Genomic DNA, 15,716 nt, shown 5'->3' with positions numbered 1-15,716 from the left:
TGCATATGCAATGATGTAGCGCGGGTGTAACAACGGCAGCTCTGTTTCCCCCCCCCTGTGTGTAACTCTGGATGAAACGAGGATTTCTGGAACGATCAATCTGTGCTTTGCCTTGGTGATAAAGGGGAATACTGCTCTCCTGGCGCTGTTCCACTGACCTCTGGCGTAATTATCACAGTTCCTCGGAATTCGTTTGTTTTTTGTGTCGCTTGGCGAGCTACCCCTCCCCTCCCCCCTCCTGATCATTTATGAAAACGATTTAAGATGTCGTTCTGGTCACTGCTTCAATGGCAGCGTTCAACTTAACTGTAGGAATAGAAAGATTCGTGTTCGATTGATTGAATGTGTGCAGTGAAGCAGTCCTGTGTGAGGATTAACGGACCCCTGTGCCATTCTAACGGCAGATTCGCTCCATCTTTAGGGAGTGGTTGGGTGGAGTGGTGTGGGAGGGGGCGGGTTGCAAATGTCTCGTCTAAAGCCATATGCATCACTTCAACTACCCGCCTCCGAGATGCACTCATTGTGTAGAAGTTGTGAGCGATGGTCCCAGTGTGCTGTGACCAGATGCCGGTTGGTCCCAGGCACTGTCAATCTCAGCATTTGCCTCATGTACCCCCTCCCCTCCCCCCAGGGGAGCAGTCGGAAAGCTCCCTATAAATATCAGACATCTGTTGGTAATCCCTCCCTTGCAGCCGAGAAGTTGGTGCTGGTACTAGAAGGTTAAGGACGCAGAGTGTCTTCAACTCAAGGATTACAAAATGTCCGTTTCAACTAGTACCTACCGCAGGATGTTTGCAGAGACCCCATTCCAGCGAGCATCGAGCTCTCGCTCTTACGCGACCCGCCAACAACCCCGTGTTGTGAGTTCTGTCTCCAGGACCAGCTACTCGCAGCCGCCCATGATCAAGCGCCGGTCTGTGCGCTCCAACAGGAGCAGCGCTCCAGGGCTAGCCCTGGGCAACAGCCTCAACTTCTCCCTGGTGGATTCCATGAACTCGGAATTCAAGGTGAACCGCAGCAACGAGAAAGCCGAGATGATTGAGCTGAATGACCGTCTGGCCAACTTCCTGGATAAGGTGAGGGGGCTGGAGCAGCAGAACAAGGTGCTGCTGCTGGAGTTGGAGCAGCTGAAGGGGAAGCCCAGGTCGCGGATCGGGGATCTGTACGAACAGGAGCTGAGAGAGCTGCGTCTGCAGATCGACCAGAACAACAACGACAAATCCCGCATGGAGGTGGAAAGGGATAACCTGGCGGACGATCTCCAGAAGCTGAGAGAAAAGTGAGTGTGTCCGGTTTTACTGTCTGTCGCGGTAGCTTCCCTTGTTTTCAGAGGTGGGAATTATTTAGATTGGTTTCAAAAGTTGTCCTGTTTCACACATGGGGGGGGGGGGAATTAACCAGAGTTTCTAAAAGTTATCCCAAGTTACCCCAATAAACCCTGAAATGCAGAACTGTGTTCCTCTGGGCGGGGGGGGGGGCTTTGTAAAATGCTGCAAATTCTCATCCGGCTTGGCAGCATCAATAGAGAGAGAAGCCGCCTTCCCCCCATCAGATAATCCATCCGCACAACAGCATTTCGTTTTAATCGGAGCTTTAACTTTGCGAGAAAAAAAAGTCTTGAGAACGCGTAAAATAGTTAAATCCGCTCTTAATTCTTCAAACGCCGGGGGGAGGGGGGGTGGGCGGGATAAAGAACTATCTTGGTGTCGTTTTCGTGCATTAGCTCCTGAAGAAATCATCCCCACTCTGTCCCAGCCGCTTTTCAAATGATTTCCATTTCCCCATTTGGGTGGGAATACCTGAGCTGTCACACCTCAGATTGGATTCGTGAAATTCTACTTACTCCCAAGTGTAAATGCAGTTTGAATTCAAAGTCAAGAATTGCCCAGACAAGGGGCAACAAAGCGGAGCAGCATCCAGTGTGACTGCTTTGTATCAAATTGAGTTGGGGCGGTGACACCCAATCTGTGGACTCCACCACTCGTTCAAATACACTGTTAAGACCAGATAGTAACTCCGCCCTTAACATCTGCATCTGCTCAAGCAGTATCTAGAATTTTATCCCAGTATTTCAGTAAGGTTTTAAACATTTAACCAAAACCTTTGCAGAAGAATCGATTTCAGCAACTTCAATACATTCAGCTGGAAAGAAAAAGTGAGAATATAGGTCATTGTGGAGAGGGAGAAGAGCATGGTTAAAACTCCAATCTCTTAACAGTGAAAGTTCAGGCAGGATTGAAACGCCACCCTTTGAGCTGGTGTGGAAGTGACTGATATCTCAATACCGTTATTTGCAGATTGCAAGATGAAATTCTTCAGCGGGAGGAAGCCGAAAACAACCTGGCAGCTTTCAGACAGGTACAAAAAGGAAGACACTGATTTCTGTGATGGGGAGGACACGTGTCGGTAGCCAATACCCCTGAGACTAGAGAGCAACCATGGTATAGAGAGAGACACGCCCAATCTTGTAAATTATTGAGTAGGGAAAAGGTCTTCAAATGGTTCTCTTAGGACCGTCCCTTCGTTTGAACCAAACTTCCGTTATTCTAACTGTCCCAGTTTGGAGTGTGCGGGAAATGCATAAGTGGAGTATCTTTCTGCAAAACTTGTCAGATTTCTGAATTTATAGCAAAACCAAGACAGTGGTTTCTGGTGCATGATACCTTCTAGCAATACCCTATGAGGGTAAAATCAATAAAACATAAAAAGACATTACAAAATTTAAATGATATTTCAATGATTTACATTAATTGAATATTTCTTAGTTATATCAAGGATAACCGAAGATCCTTTCCCAGGTCTCTGCTTCTGATTGTCTGCTTTTCATCCTTCGCTCATTGTTCTGCAGTCAATCACTTGTAAAGATATCCCCCCCCCCTCCCCCCATACATGAAGTCCTACAAGGGCAATTTTAACCTAACCCGCCTTCGGGAGGGGAGTGGGGGCTGATTTTATTCTCCAGTGACGTGTTGGATGGGTCGGGTGCAAGCTGGCACTGCACTTTAGGTTAAAATGACCCCAGTTGTATGAGCAGTTTGTTTCGCAGGGGTAGTGAAGAGGGTGAGATACAGTGCTGGGCTCGGAATCTGTCCTTACTGGATGAACACATAGGTGCACTTTCCAAGGAATAGGTACCAAGAGTGGGAACCCTGGCTGATTTTTCACTTTTCCCAATTCATGAGATCCAGATGCCTGTAAAAATGTTCCCAGTGTCCCAGGCAGTATGAGTTAATTCCACAAAGAGCAAGAATCAAAGAGTTGATATAGCTGCATAATACATGGTGATTGCACTCCCTGAGTCAGCAGGGATTTTGCTGATGACATTCCAGAGCCACCCTCTGGAAAACACAAAGAACAACCAGGGGTGACGTGACCAGTAATTTTTTTCTCCGTTCCTGAGGAAGTGCCTGGCCTCTGCTCACTTTGAAGTTCAGTCTGGACAGAATTATTGAGCAGCCACTGCCAAATGTCAGCGCTGAACTATTTCATTTTTATCTTTTGGCTTTGTTAATTAAAGAACACATTATTTTCAAAGTAACTCACTGGTTTGATTCTTTCAGAGGCCCACAACCACACTTCTTCCATTCAGGGTGTGGCACTCTGGGGCAACCCCTTTCATTAAACATTTTTTTTTCCTCTGAGAAACATCTTATTGCCTTCATTAGCTCTCCCTGTAGTGGATAGAAGTGATGAAGTCAGTGCCTTCAGGCTCAGTCTAATTCATGACCATGTAAAAGGGACAGTGGTAATAATGGTGACACCAAGGGAGCAGCTGTTATTCCCCATTAATATAAAGTGAGCTCCAACAGGGATTTGTCTTGAAACGCTGTGGCAATGAACACAGCCCCTGCCAGTAAAATAACTAAATGAATAAAAACCTTTGTGCAGCTGGAATGCAGTGGATTTAGGGTAGTTGCGGTAGATTAAAATAGTTGCAGGAGCAATATTGATATCCTAGTGTCGAGGAACCAAGAAAGCAAAGATTTGATTATTTGTTGGCTAATAGAAAATAAATTCAAGTTATTGAATAAAGGACTAGACAATTTGTTGTCCAATGGTGCTATCAGCATAACAGAATTCTCAAATACAGTGAAAACTGCTTCATTGATCTATTTCCCTTTAATATTCCTATCCTGAAGGCAATAACTCATTGACTAATAATAACTAATATCTGTAACTAACATATTTCTCACATTTGTGCACTTAATTGTGAGCTCTTTCAGGATATAAACAATACAAATTAAATACAAAAGATAAGCTAATTTAATACGATTCTGTTTGTTACACACAAATTTATTGCAGTAATCTTGTCTTTCATTTTTCCTCTACCAAAGGCAACTACTAATGAGGTGCTAAGAATATTTTCAGTCTCCCTGCATTCTTAATATGGGCGGCATGGTGGCACAGTGGGTAGAACTGCTGCCTCACAGTGCCAGGGACCTGGCTTCAATTCCAGCCTTGGGTGACTGTGTGGAATTTGCATATCCCCCTCCTTGACTGCGTGGATTTCCTCTGGGTGCTCCGGTTTCCTCCCACAGTCCAAAGATGTGCAGGTTAGGTGGATTGGCCATGTTAAATTGCCCCTCGGTATCCAAAGATGTGCAGGTTAGGTGGATTGCCATTTTAAATTTCCCCTCAGTGTCCAAAGATGTGTAGGTAAGGTTAAGGGGTTATTGGGATAAGGCAGGGGAGTGGGCCTGGGTAGAGTGCTCTTTTAGAGGGTTGGTGCAGACTCAATGGGCCGAATGGCCTTCTGCACTGTAGGGATTTTATGATTGATCCTCTGCCGTTTTCTAGATTGAAATTCCTGTTGGAGCCAAGCATTTGAAAAGGCATTCTTTCAGTTTTCTGTTTACAAGTTATCAGGAACTTAATTTGGATGCATTTTTATAAAAGACACAGTTAAGTTGATAGTTAAATGAACACAAAATTCCTGGTACAGATGATTGAGTAATATTGCCCCCAAAGCACTTCACAGGAAATGGCAAAGAAAGCAAATGGCAAACAGCAGAGCTGCTGTTTCATAATTGACCCAGTGTTAATAAAATCCAGCATCCTGTAGCAGAAAAATCAAACTCACTCACTATTGAACAAGCATAGCTGCCGTGTTTAATTAGAGAACTTGGAAATTCTTTCCTTTATATTGCACTGCACTGAAGTTACCACATCAAAGCTCAGGTTGTAATTAATGTCATCAACTGTTTGATCACAAAACTTAATTGCTAGTTTAAATAACTGCATTCATCTTCAAGCCTAATCCCCTTCATCTTGAGGGCCACTGCATTTTCAGCATGAATTATTGTATAGCAGTCTGGAACGACAGAATGGAACATTTAACTTCCAGCATTTTTATTTTAAAAGATACTTATAAAGAGAAATAGCATTTCTTTGAAAGAAAATATTTTGAATCTCATTTCAAACTTTTTGGAGAATGAATTTTTGATCAGCAGACTATCAAAATCAATTAAGAAGACACAAAAAAAATTCGAATTTGAACAATGACATTTTGTTTGAATGGTGATCTCATAATCTCCAATGGTTAATGACAACCGTCATTCTAAAGCAGCAGAATTGTACAATCACATGAATGACTGCGACTGACCCAAAATAGCTCAGAAGTCTATATTTCTTTTCTTGCATGCTGACTGTGATTCTTTGTAACTTTCTTTAAACTATGCATGTAAAGCTGATTTACGTCGAATTCGGGTTTAATTACAATTTCCATGGGGAAGCAAATTCCAACATGAACTGGTTGGGCTGAATGGCATGTTTCTGTTTGTAATGTCTATGTATTTCTATTTAAGATTCACCAGAAGAGGGGTGGTGCAACATCAAATAGAGTTTGTGCCAAACTTACAAATGTCTGGACTTATTGAGAGTTGTGCCTGTCAAATTTTGGAATAATTAAAATGGTGGAAAAAATATGTTTGACAATTTTTTAGCAATTGTTTAAAATGCTTGTTTTCTCTAATTGATCCTTTACATTTTATGTACTTTATTTTGGAGATGTTCAATAATAATAAATTAATAATCTTTATTCTCACAAGTAGGCTTACATTAACACAGCAATGAAGTTATTGTGAAAAGCCCTAGTCGCCACATTCTGGCAGCTGTTCATGTACACAGAGGGAGAATTCAGAATGTCCAAATTACCTAACAGCACGTCTTTCGGGACTTGTGGAAGGAAACCGGAGCGCCTGGAGGAAACCCAAGCTGACACGGGGAGAATGTGGAGACTCCACACAAACAGTGACCCAAGCCAGGAATCGAACCTCGGACCCTGGAGCTGTGAAGCAAAAGTGCTACCGTGCTGCCCATATGTTTAAGCTATTCAAGAATCAGTTTCCATTGACGGTTGAGCAATGATACGAGTTTAAATTATTGAATCCAGGTTTTTGTATTGTTAGACACAATTCAATTTGAAGGGTTTCCTCCGGGTGCTCCATTTTCCTCCCACTGTCCAAAGATGTGCAGGTTAGGTGGACCAGCCATGCGTAATTGCCCCTTAGTGTCCAAAAGGTTACTGGGATAGGGTGGAGGCGTGGGGTTAAGTAGAGTATTCTTTCCAAGGGCTGGTGCAAATTTAATGGGGTGAATGGCCTTTTGCACTGTAAATCTATGATTCTATGAAAATAAGTGGCATAATGTTACTGGATCATAATTAAATAACCAGTTGTTTCAAAATCAATGTTTGCTCTAACTCCCTATCAGATACTTTTACACATGACTTAATGGTGCCTTATAATACTTTAACCTACAAAAGGTTTCTTCACTTCTTTTAGTGGCAACGGTAAATAGAAATGGATTAACATAGCAATTTATATAGTATCTGTGCAATCACGGCATGGTGGCACAGTGGTTAGCACTGTTGCTTCACAGCGCCAGGGTCCCAGGTTTGATTCCCGCTTGGGTCACTGTCTCTGTGGAGTCTGCACGTTCTCCCCGTATCTGTGTTGGTTTTCTCTGGGTGCTCCGGTTTCCTTCCACAAGCCCCAAAAGACGTGCTTGTTAGGTAAATTGGATTTTCTGAATTCATCCTCAGAGTACCCGAACAGGTGCCACAGTGTGGCGAATAGGGGATTTTCACAGTAACTTCATTGCAGTGTTAACGTAAGCCTACTTGTGACAATAATAAAGATTATTATTAAAAGTAACTAATAATTATGAATGCAATTCAGTATTGAGATACGGTTTTATAAGATATTGCAATAGCACAGAATAATTGCTTTAACTAACTTTGTTCTGGATTTTATTTTTCTGTTGGTTTCTAAAAGGATGTGGATGATGCCTGCCTGGCACGTTTAGATCTGGAACGTAAAGTTGAGTCACTGCAGGAAGAAATCATGTTCTTAAAGAAACTTCATGAAGAGGTGGGCTTGTACTGTTTTTTATAATTTAGAATACCTATTTCGGTAACATTAAAAAAAAAATGTTATGCTAGTTAAAGATATCTCGAATGTACTATTTTGGATAAACATTAACTTGTCTTTTTTCTTTTCCTTTCTTTCCTCAGGAAGTTCGTGAACTGCAGGCTCAAATCCAAGATTCACAGATCAAGGTTGAGATGGATGTGGCCAGACCTGACCTTACTTCAGCACTCCATGAAGTTCGTTCTCAGTTTGATAAGCTTGCTGCCAGGAACATTGCTGAAACTGAGGAATGGTACAAGTCCAAGGTACGTTTTCTGATCTGCATTTCTTAGCGGCCATGATAAAAAAAATGGAGGCCAAACCACCTATTAACCAACTTCTAAACCTGCAGCTTTATACAGAGCAGCATCCCTCTCCCAGCGCCCATTCGCACACCTTCACATTTTCTGTAAAAAATGAGTCTTTACCCATTTTCATACTTACTCCCACACAGGAATATATAATTATCACACTACTAGCCTTACAAACACCTAGTTCTATTCCTGTATCTCCCAGCTATGCTTATCCAATAATTACACTAATTCCCAACTTCAAATTGCAACTTCCAAATTATCATTCCAGTTCAATTAATTTCTATACTCCTAAACACTTTTATACTTTGGGACATCTCAAATTACTACTGTTATATACATTACAATTTAATCAACAGACTGACAACATCCTTATCCATACTGCTTACACCCAAACTATACCAGTTTATACTTCCCAACTTAATACCTAATATAACCAGTGGAATTACCTCACCCAACACTTTTCCCATTCATCACTCCAGTGGTCACTTCAACCATATTACTAACTCCACAGTCAGTCTCACTGTCACATCTGCATTTTCCTTCAGCGACTCCCACAGCAGTCAGGGCAATGTGCATTGATCCTTTTTATACAAAACAAAGATCTAAATAAATTTTGTTGAGTAAGGTCAGTCAGTACTCTAGTGTTATAGTAAGATTCACTCATAGAGGTTTTTGTATTGAAACAGTTGGCTGATGTGAGTGATTCTGTTTCTCGCAACAATGATTCTCTTCGCACGGCAAAACAAGAGAATGGTGAATACCGCAGGCAAATCCAGACACTGACCTGCGACATCGATGCACTTAAGGGAACAGTAAGTACTCTAAATATGAATGAAATGTAGCCTTCAACAAAATAAATTTGGCTATAGAACTGGACGATGTGTTTACCAACAATAACAGTGCACCTTTATCAATTCCTTTAATGTAAAAAAGAGCCAATCTGTTTAACAGCAGCATCACAAATAAAAGTTGCCACTGAGCCACATAAAGTGATACCAGGACAGGTGACCAAATTCTTGATCAAAGAGGCAGGTTTTAAGGAGAGTCTTAAAGGAGGAGAGAGCGATGAACTGGTTTAAGTTCAGAATTCCAGAAATTAGGGCCTGGTCAGCTGAAGATATGGCTGCCATTGATAGACCACTTAAAATTGGAGATGCACAAGAGCCCAGAATTGAGAGCACAAATCACAAGCGGGTAGTAGAATTAGAGGAGGTTACAGAATTATGACAGAGGTAAAAGTAGTGAGTCTTGATGACGGGTGGGCATGTGGTTGAAAGCACCGGTCAGGAGCAAATAGGGACTGGAAGTTACGAATAAACTGCTTCAGCTGAAGACAGTAGCCAGGGAAGGGGACGGAATTGGTGGCTAGGGAACAAATTTTGGGGTAGAGACTGAAGACAGTGGTTTCGATTTTTTGAGCATTTAATTGGCGGAAAAGTCTAGCAAGCTGCATAACTAATCAATTTCATTGGAAGAACCAAAAGTGGTAATGCTGAGGTAAGGTTGAATGTTGTCAAAGTACACGGATAACATTGAAAAAGCTAAGGAAGTAATTTTTAAAAAAGGGTCGACAGGTCTTCATAGATTTGCACTCCAACATTTTTAACAAATAAGTAGCAACATTCACCAATTTCAATAGAACTATTAATGTAAAACAAGTCATGATCAAATTGTATAGTGCTCTGTTCAGTTGACACCATGAGAATTGTGTCCTGTTCTAGTAATACTAAGACAAAGGGAAGAATTTCAAGCGCAGTGGAGCTACAAGAATTATTTCCTGTCTTAAAGGGCTGAATTATGGTGAAAGGTTGGAGAAATTTGGAAATTTCAGTCTTGAAAGGTTGTGGCTGAGTGCTGATTTTAATGTTTAAGTATAATTTTTAAAAATAAATTTAGAGTACCCAATTTTTTTTTCCCAATTAAGGGGCAATTTAGCATGGCCAATCCACCATTGCATGTCTTTTTGGGTTGTGGGGGTGAGACCCATGCATTCACGGGGAGAGTGTTTATGTATGATGTACTATAGCTCAGACAGTAAACGGTAAGGAAGTGGTCAATCTGAAAAAAATAAGTTAAATTGTAAGGGAAGGGAGGAGGTCACTAGTGAAAGAAAACATTGGCGCTGATTAACATATAGAAATGGCTCACAAATAGAGTAGTGAAGCATTTAAGAACCAATTTGACACAGCAGTTAGAAGGGTCCAGGGTTTGACCTTCCCTGGGTACCTACCATGGAAAGTTCAAAATACTGTCCTCTTTGCCCTGTTTCTAAGTCCTGTTTACTACTCAGGTCTGCTGTGGTAAGCATCCTAATACAAGGTTTAAGGGCAACTTTCCAAACAGCACCTCTTGGTCATTAATAATATTACATTTGTATGTCACCTTTTACAACCTCAGGATAGCTCAAAATGTCCCACAGCAATTAAATCCCTTTTAAAGTGCAGATATTATTGCAGTTTTAGTGCCTCAAACAATATTGAAATAAATGATCAGATCACCAGGGATGTTTTTTTGGTGTTGATTGAGGGATAAGTGTTGACCAGAATATCAGGAAAATATCCCAGTTGTTCTTTGAATAGACTGTGAAACATGGCCTGCAGGGCCAGGAATGTCCTTTCCCATCTCATTTGCATTAAGATGCTGGTTCCGAATTTATTACCAGCTGAGTACATCACGCGACAGTAGAAGGAGGTACATGAACCTATTGCTTCTTCACTCATTTTTAGTATTGCCTGGCTAATTATTTATCTCTGATGCTACAGAGAGGAATATCAAAGCAAGTACTTCATCAAACTCAAATACACCAATAGGCTTATTGGCCCAGAAGGCTTGGCAAATTGTATTTTCGTTGATATCAGCAGAAAGTTTTATCAAGTATTTTGGGGTTTGTCTTTTTCCTAATATTTGAGCCACCCCAGATACATTGATAGATGTGTTTTAATATACCATGCTATCTTTATCTGCTTTAGCTCTACTCATCAGTTTTCTTTTTAACCCTACATTATTTTAAATTTGCTTTATAATATCCATATTTAAATTTATTGTATGTTAAACTTTTGAAAACATTTGTGTCTTACTTAACTTTTGAAATTTCTGGCGGCACGGTGACACAGTGGTTAGCATTCTGCCTCACTGCGCCGAGGTCCTAGGTTCGATCCCGGCTCTGGGTCACTGTTCGTGTGGAGTTTGCACATTCTCCCTGTGTTTGTGTGGGTTTCGCCCCCGTAATCCAAAGATGTGCAGAGTAGGTGGATTGGCCATGCTAAATCGCCCCTTAATTGAAAAAAATGAATTGGGTACTCTAAATGTATAAAATAAAAAAGTAAAACCTTTTGAATCTTCATCTATATTAACACTTGCTGGATGGGAGCTGCAGATCATATGAAGCTACCAACAAATTCTCAAGACAATAACTAAAAAAGCCATCTTAATTCTTTAATGTAATTATTATTGTGAATGCCCCGAACATCCAAGGAAAGTTTTCAATTACAATGAATGACTGAAGCTGAAGCATTACAACTATCATTTTATGTCTTGACAAAAATCCCAACTTGCATTCCAAGTGCTCTCATCAATTCTGAAATTAAGCAGCATGTTAATAAAACTTACTCATGGTTCATGAATGCATATTGACCTGGAATGGTTTTGAAACCATTGAAACAGAGGCGATGTAATGACTCTTTCTCACATCAGCACAATTTGAGAAAAAAGGCATGAAGTAGGGGACTGAAGGAAGAAAATGAAAATAACCTAAATATTTCTGTTAAAACAGAATGAATCTCTTGAGCGTCAGATGCAAGAAATGGAGGAACGTTATATTTTGGAAGCAAATAATGCCCAAGATACCATTAGCCACCTTGAAGATAACATTGGTAACTTGAAGGATGAGATGGCTCATCACTTGCAAGAATACCAAGAGTTACTGACCGTAAAGATGGCTCTAGATATTGAGATTGCAACCTACAGGAAATTGCTGGAGGGTGAGGAAAGCAGGTAAGGCATTTGTGTAAGTTAGGAAAAAATATAGGGCGAGATTCTCCGACCCCCCGCCGGGTCGGAGAATCGCCGGGGGCTGGCGTGAATCCCGCCCCCGCCGGTTGCCGAAGTCTTCGGCACCGGATATTCGGCGGGGGCGGGAATCACGCCGGTTGGCGGGCCCCCTCGCTCGATTCTCTGGCCTGGATGGGCCAAAGTCCCGCCGCTAAAATGCCTGTCCCGCCGGCGTAAATTAAACCACCTACCTTACCGGCGGGACAGGCATTTTAGCGGCGGGACTTTGGCCCATCGGTGGGCCCCGATCGCGGGCCAGGCCACCGTGGGGGCACCCCCCCGGGGCCAGATCGCCCCGCACCCCCCCAGGACCCCGGAGCCCGCCCGCGCCGCCCTGTCCCGCCGGCGTAAATTAAACCACCTACCTTACCGGCGGGACAGGGCGGCGCGGGCGGGCTCCGGGGTCCTGGGGGGGTGCGGGGCGATCTGGCCCCGGGGGGTGCCCCCACGGTGGCCTGGCCCACGATCGGGGCCCACCGATCCGCGGGCGGGCCTGTGCCGTGGGGGCACTCTTTCTCTTCCGCCTTCGCCACGGTCTCCACCATGGCGGACGCAGAAGAGACTCCCTCCACTGTGCATGCGTGGGAAGCTGTCAGCGGCTGCTGACGCTCCCGCGCATGCGCCGCCCGGAGATGTCATTTCCGCGCCAGCTGGCGGGGAACCAAAGGCCTTTTCCGCCAGCTGGCGGGGCGGAAATTCATCCGGCGCCGACCTAGCCCCTCAATGTTGGGGCTTGGCCCCCAAAGATGCGGAGCATTCCGCACCTTTGGGGCGGCGCGATGCCCGTCTGATTTGCGCCATTTTGGGCGCCAGTCGGTGGACATCGCGCAGTTTCCGGAGAATTTCGCCTTTAGTTTTCAAATGAAAAATAGTTAATTATAAAATGCTCAGTTTGAAGATTGATACAAACACTTATTCAGTAGCTCCAAAAATTTAGGCTTTTTTGTGTGAATACACTAACATAAGCAACAGGAATTAAACAAGTGCCTTCACAAAACAAAATTGTTTCTTATTGTGCAGAAAATACATTTGAAGTTATTGTGCTTTGAACGTACATTATTCATATGTGTGCAGAAGACTGACAGACTGATTACCACTAAAGTAGGAAAAGCGATCCTTCTTTAAATTTCTACAATTAGACCTGAGTCTGACTTATAAAGCTACTCTGTGAATGTGTAATTTTAGGTTTTAACTTGTCCAGATACAGACTAGATTAGAAGATCCATCAACATCTTCTCAGGAGAACTGTAGATGATTGATACATGTTGCTTTGCAAACAGTGTCCATATCCTGGGAACAAATAAAGGAAAAAGGCCACCTTTTAAGGTGTCCCATGCAAATAGAGCAACAAGCCGCGTTGCCGCCTTCGGTGAAATAAATGGCCAAAACTGATGATAGTCATTGATCTTTAAATTATTGTGACTATGGAGATGTGTTGCTGATGGCAGTCATCAGATTTCCACAGCTGAATCTCATCTTTTGTCCCATCTGGAAGATCCTTTTGGGAGAATGGAATAAATTTACACAAAGTAGTGGAGGCAGAAGCTATTGAGTGATTCAACAGGAAGTGGCTGTGGTAATAATAGAATGACATGGAAGGATGATCCTGTTGTTTCATTTCTGTAATTATATATTTCTTTTCTTTGTCAGGATTTCTATGCCTGTGGCATCATTTGGTTCTCTAAGCCTTTCTGGTAAGTTATTTGTATTATTACCAGATGAAAATGGATGAGTAATGTTTGCACTTTAAAAAAAACAGTTTATAAAAAGCACCTGTTTTGAGACATTTCCCACTATAAAGGACCTTTTTCTTTACTTCATGCCATGCATTATTTGCAGGATGATATCGGTAAGTCTGCCGTTCTTCGGTTATATTGTTCCTCCACAGACAATTGAGCGAAGAAAATTCTTTACCGGCATAAGGCCGACTCAACATTATAACACAAAATACAAGCTCCTATGCTTATTCTTTTTAACCGTACAGTAACACCTGAGCTGGTTCTGGTGAAAAGTTTCAGGGATTCAATTTGTATTTTTGCATGCTGAGGCACTTTATTGTCCAAAACATTTGACTGAATATTTGGCTTATAAAGAAATCATTAAGAATTGATACTATTGTTTGAGATGCAGGTTTGGATTTCCTCCTTGTTCACAGGACAGTAGTGGATTGGGACTTCTGCCTGTGACTTTATCATTGCTACAATCCCAATTTATTTTTCTTGGTTGGCGTGCCAGCTCACACTGACATTCCTACCACCAAGAGAGGGAGACCATCACTGCTTTAAAGACACCAAAGCCAAGAACAAACCTCTCCCTACCCAGAAAATAAGATTCCAGCAGGGATCAAACAGGAGCAATTTTCCAATCTGAAGACAAGAAGGCGGCTAATTGTCACACCCTACCACTGTCCTGGCTAAGATCAGTGAACTCAGTGAAGGCCTACGGTCAATAAGCCAAGGATTTCACTGACTCGCATAGCTGAGCTGTTCATTGGACAGATTGCATGGAATGGCAACAAACTAAATAGGCACTGCAGGAATGTGGATGCTGTCGCTCAATATGTTCCAATCTGAGAGCAAACCTATAGATATATGTCTAGCATTTTATAATGGAACCAGCATGAGTTCCATAAAGGGACAGCATAATTAGTAGCAAATGCAATGACCCAATAGCGTCTTTATATTCCAACGTGATTCTGGCAATGGATTTGGATTTGTTTTATTGTCACGTGTGCCTATGTACAGTGAAAGGTATTGTTCTGCGTACAGTCCAGACAGATCATTCCGTACCTGTTTTATAAATGTCATAGAGCAGCATTATTGTTAAAATTGTGGAGAAGTCTAATTTCCTGCATATTCAAATGCAGATTCGTAACATTGGAGGTTTTAGTTATAAAGACAAGTAGAAAGAGAAAAGACATTTCTCAGTCTTTGCTTTGTTGATATTTTGACTGAAACCAAGCATTATTAATTAATTATTTTTATTTTCTTTACAGATGCCATGTATGAGCAGCAACCAACTGACATTCATTTGTCAAGGAAGAATGTTTTAATTAAAACAATTGAAAGCAGAGGCGGAGATGTTAGTGTTTAAGTTCACACGTAAAACTATTTAAAGAATACAGATACCTTGTTCAACTTACAAACACTAACATATGTGAAATACTTTCTTTTCATTTGCAGATAATCAGCGAAACTACCCAGAGAATTGAAGACTGAGCCTACTCTTCAGCCTGAGAATGCTCTTTCATACTCGTGGAAGCTGATGATCTTTAAGAAAAAATGCTTGACAAGAATGTTGCTCCTCCTTTTAATTACCACAAAGAAAGCTGTTGGCTTTGAAGTGCCTTTCTGTTTCTAATTGAAGAGTGTCAGGTTCAATAAAGTTGTAAGCTTTGTAGGAAAGCAAATGGTTTACAGAAGGATTATAATCACACTCTGTTTACAGAAAGAGTCACTAGTTTACAATGACACAGTAATAAATAGCAATACTTCATTCACCAGTTTTGAATCTTTATTCACAGGTTCAGAATCTCAATTGCTTTATTTCCCTCCAGCAAGTATGTGTAAGCAAGCTGTAATAAAACTTTGACCAAATCCTCTGTTTGTTGCCTGATTTCTTATTCAACAGTTTTGGTCAAAAGTTTCAGCATCACCCCAATAACCTGTTGCTAGGGGCTGGTTCGAATAATGTCCCACTAAGAAGCATATATAATGTCAAGAACTGTTTGAAATTAAGTTTTGTGATGTCCCTGGAGACTTTTCATTAGAGAGCTGTACAAGGCAAGGGCTCTGCTCAGTTTAGAGCATCCTTATATGGAAGGAGATAAAATATTTAATTCCAACAAATTCCAGGTCAATCCGAAGGGTGGTCAAGCATAGACATGCACATTCCTGAATGCAGCTAGCCTGCTTGTGGGTAGTGGCCAGCATTGCTGTGCAAG

General features: G+C 41.9%; 1 protein-coding gene across 1 annotated transcript; it reads left to right on the top strand.

Moving 5' to 3' along the window:
- Positions 1-672: 672 nt before the first annotated feature.
- LOC140424921 (type III intermediate filament-like) lies at positions 673-15,369 on the top strand. Its single transcript, XM_072508585.1, has 9 exons — positions 673-1,279; positions 2,298-2,358; positions 7,275-7,370; positions 7,514-7,675; positions 8,410-8,535; positions 11,496-11,716; positions 13,424-13,467; positions 14,769-14,854; positions 14,956-15,369. Exons 1-9 carry the CDS (start codon positions 759-761, stop codon positions 14,989-14,991), a joined length of 1,353 nt encoding a protein of 450 aa, XP_072364686.1. The 5' UTR covers positions 673-758; the 3' UTR covers positions 14,992-15,369.
- Positions 15,370-15,716: the final 347 nt, after the last annotated feature.

Source organism: Scyliorhinus torazame, chromosome 6 (genome assembly GCF_047496885.1).
Source record: "Scyliorhinus torazame isolate Kashiwa2021f chromosome 6, sScyTor2.1, whole genome shotgun sequence".
NCBI classification, from domain to species: Eukaryota; Metazoa; Chordata; class Chondrichthyes; order Carcharhiniformes; family Scyliorhinidae; genus Scyliorhinus; species Scyliorhinus torazame.
The sequence above is the reverse complement of the archived record's forward strand: the minus strand, read 5'-3'. Positions and strand labels throughout refer to the sequence as shown.

Bases quoted from the DNA above. Each gene is read 5' to 3' on its own strand.
- LOC140424921 (XM_072508585.1), top strand. From the start codon at position 759: ATGTCCGTTTCAACTAGTACCTACCGCAGGATGTTTGCAGAGACCCCA. The intron at 13,468-14,768 runs GTAAGTTATTTG...TTTTCTTTACAG, and splicing joins TGGTTCTCTAAGCCTTTCTG to ATGCCATGTATGAGCAGCAA. The intron at 14,855-14,955 runs GTTAGTGTTTAA...TTTCATTTGCAG, and splicing joins TTGAAAGCAGAGGCGGAGAT to ATAATCAGCGAAACTACCCA.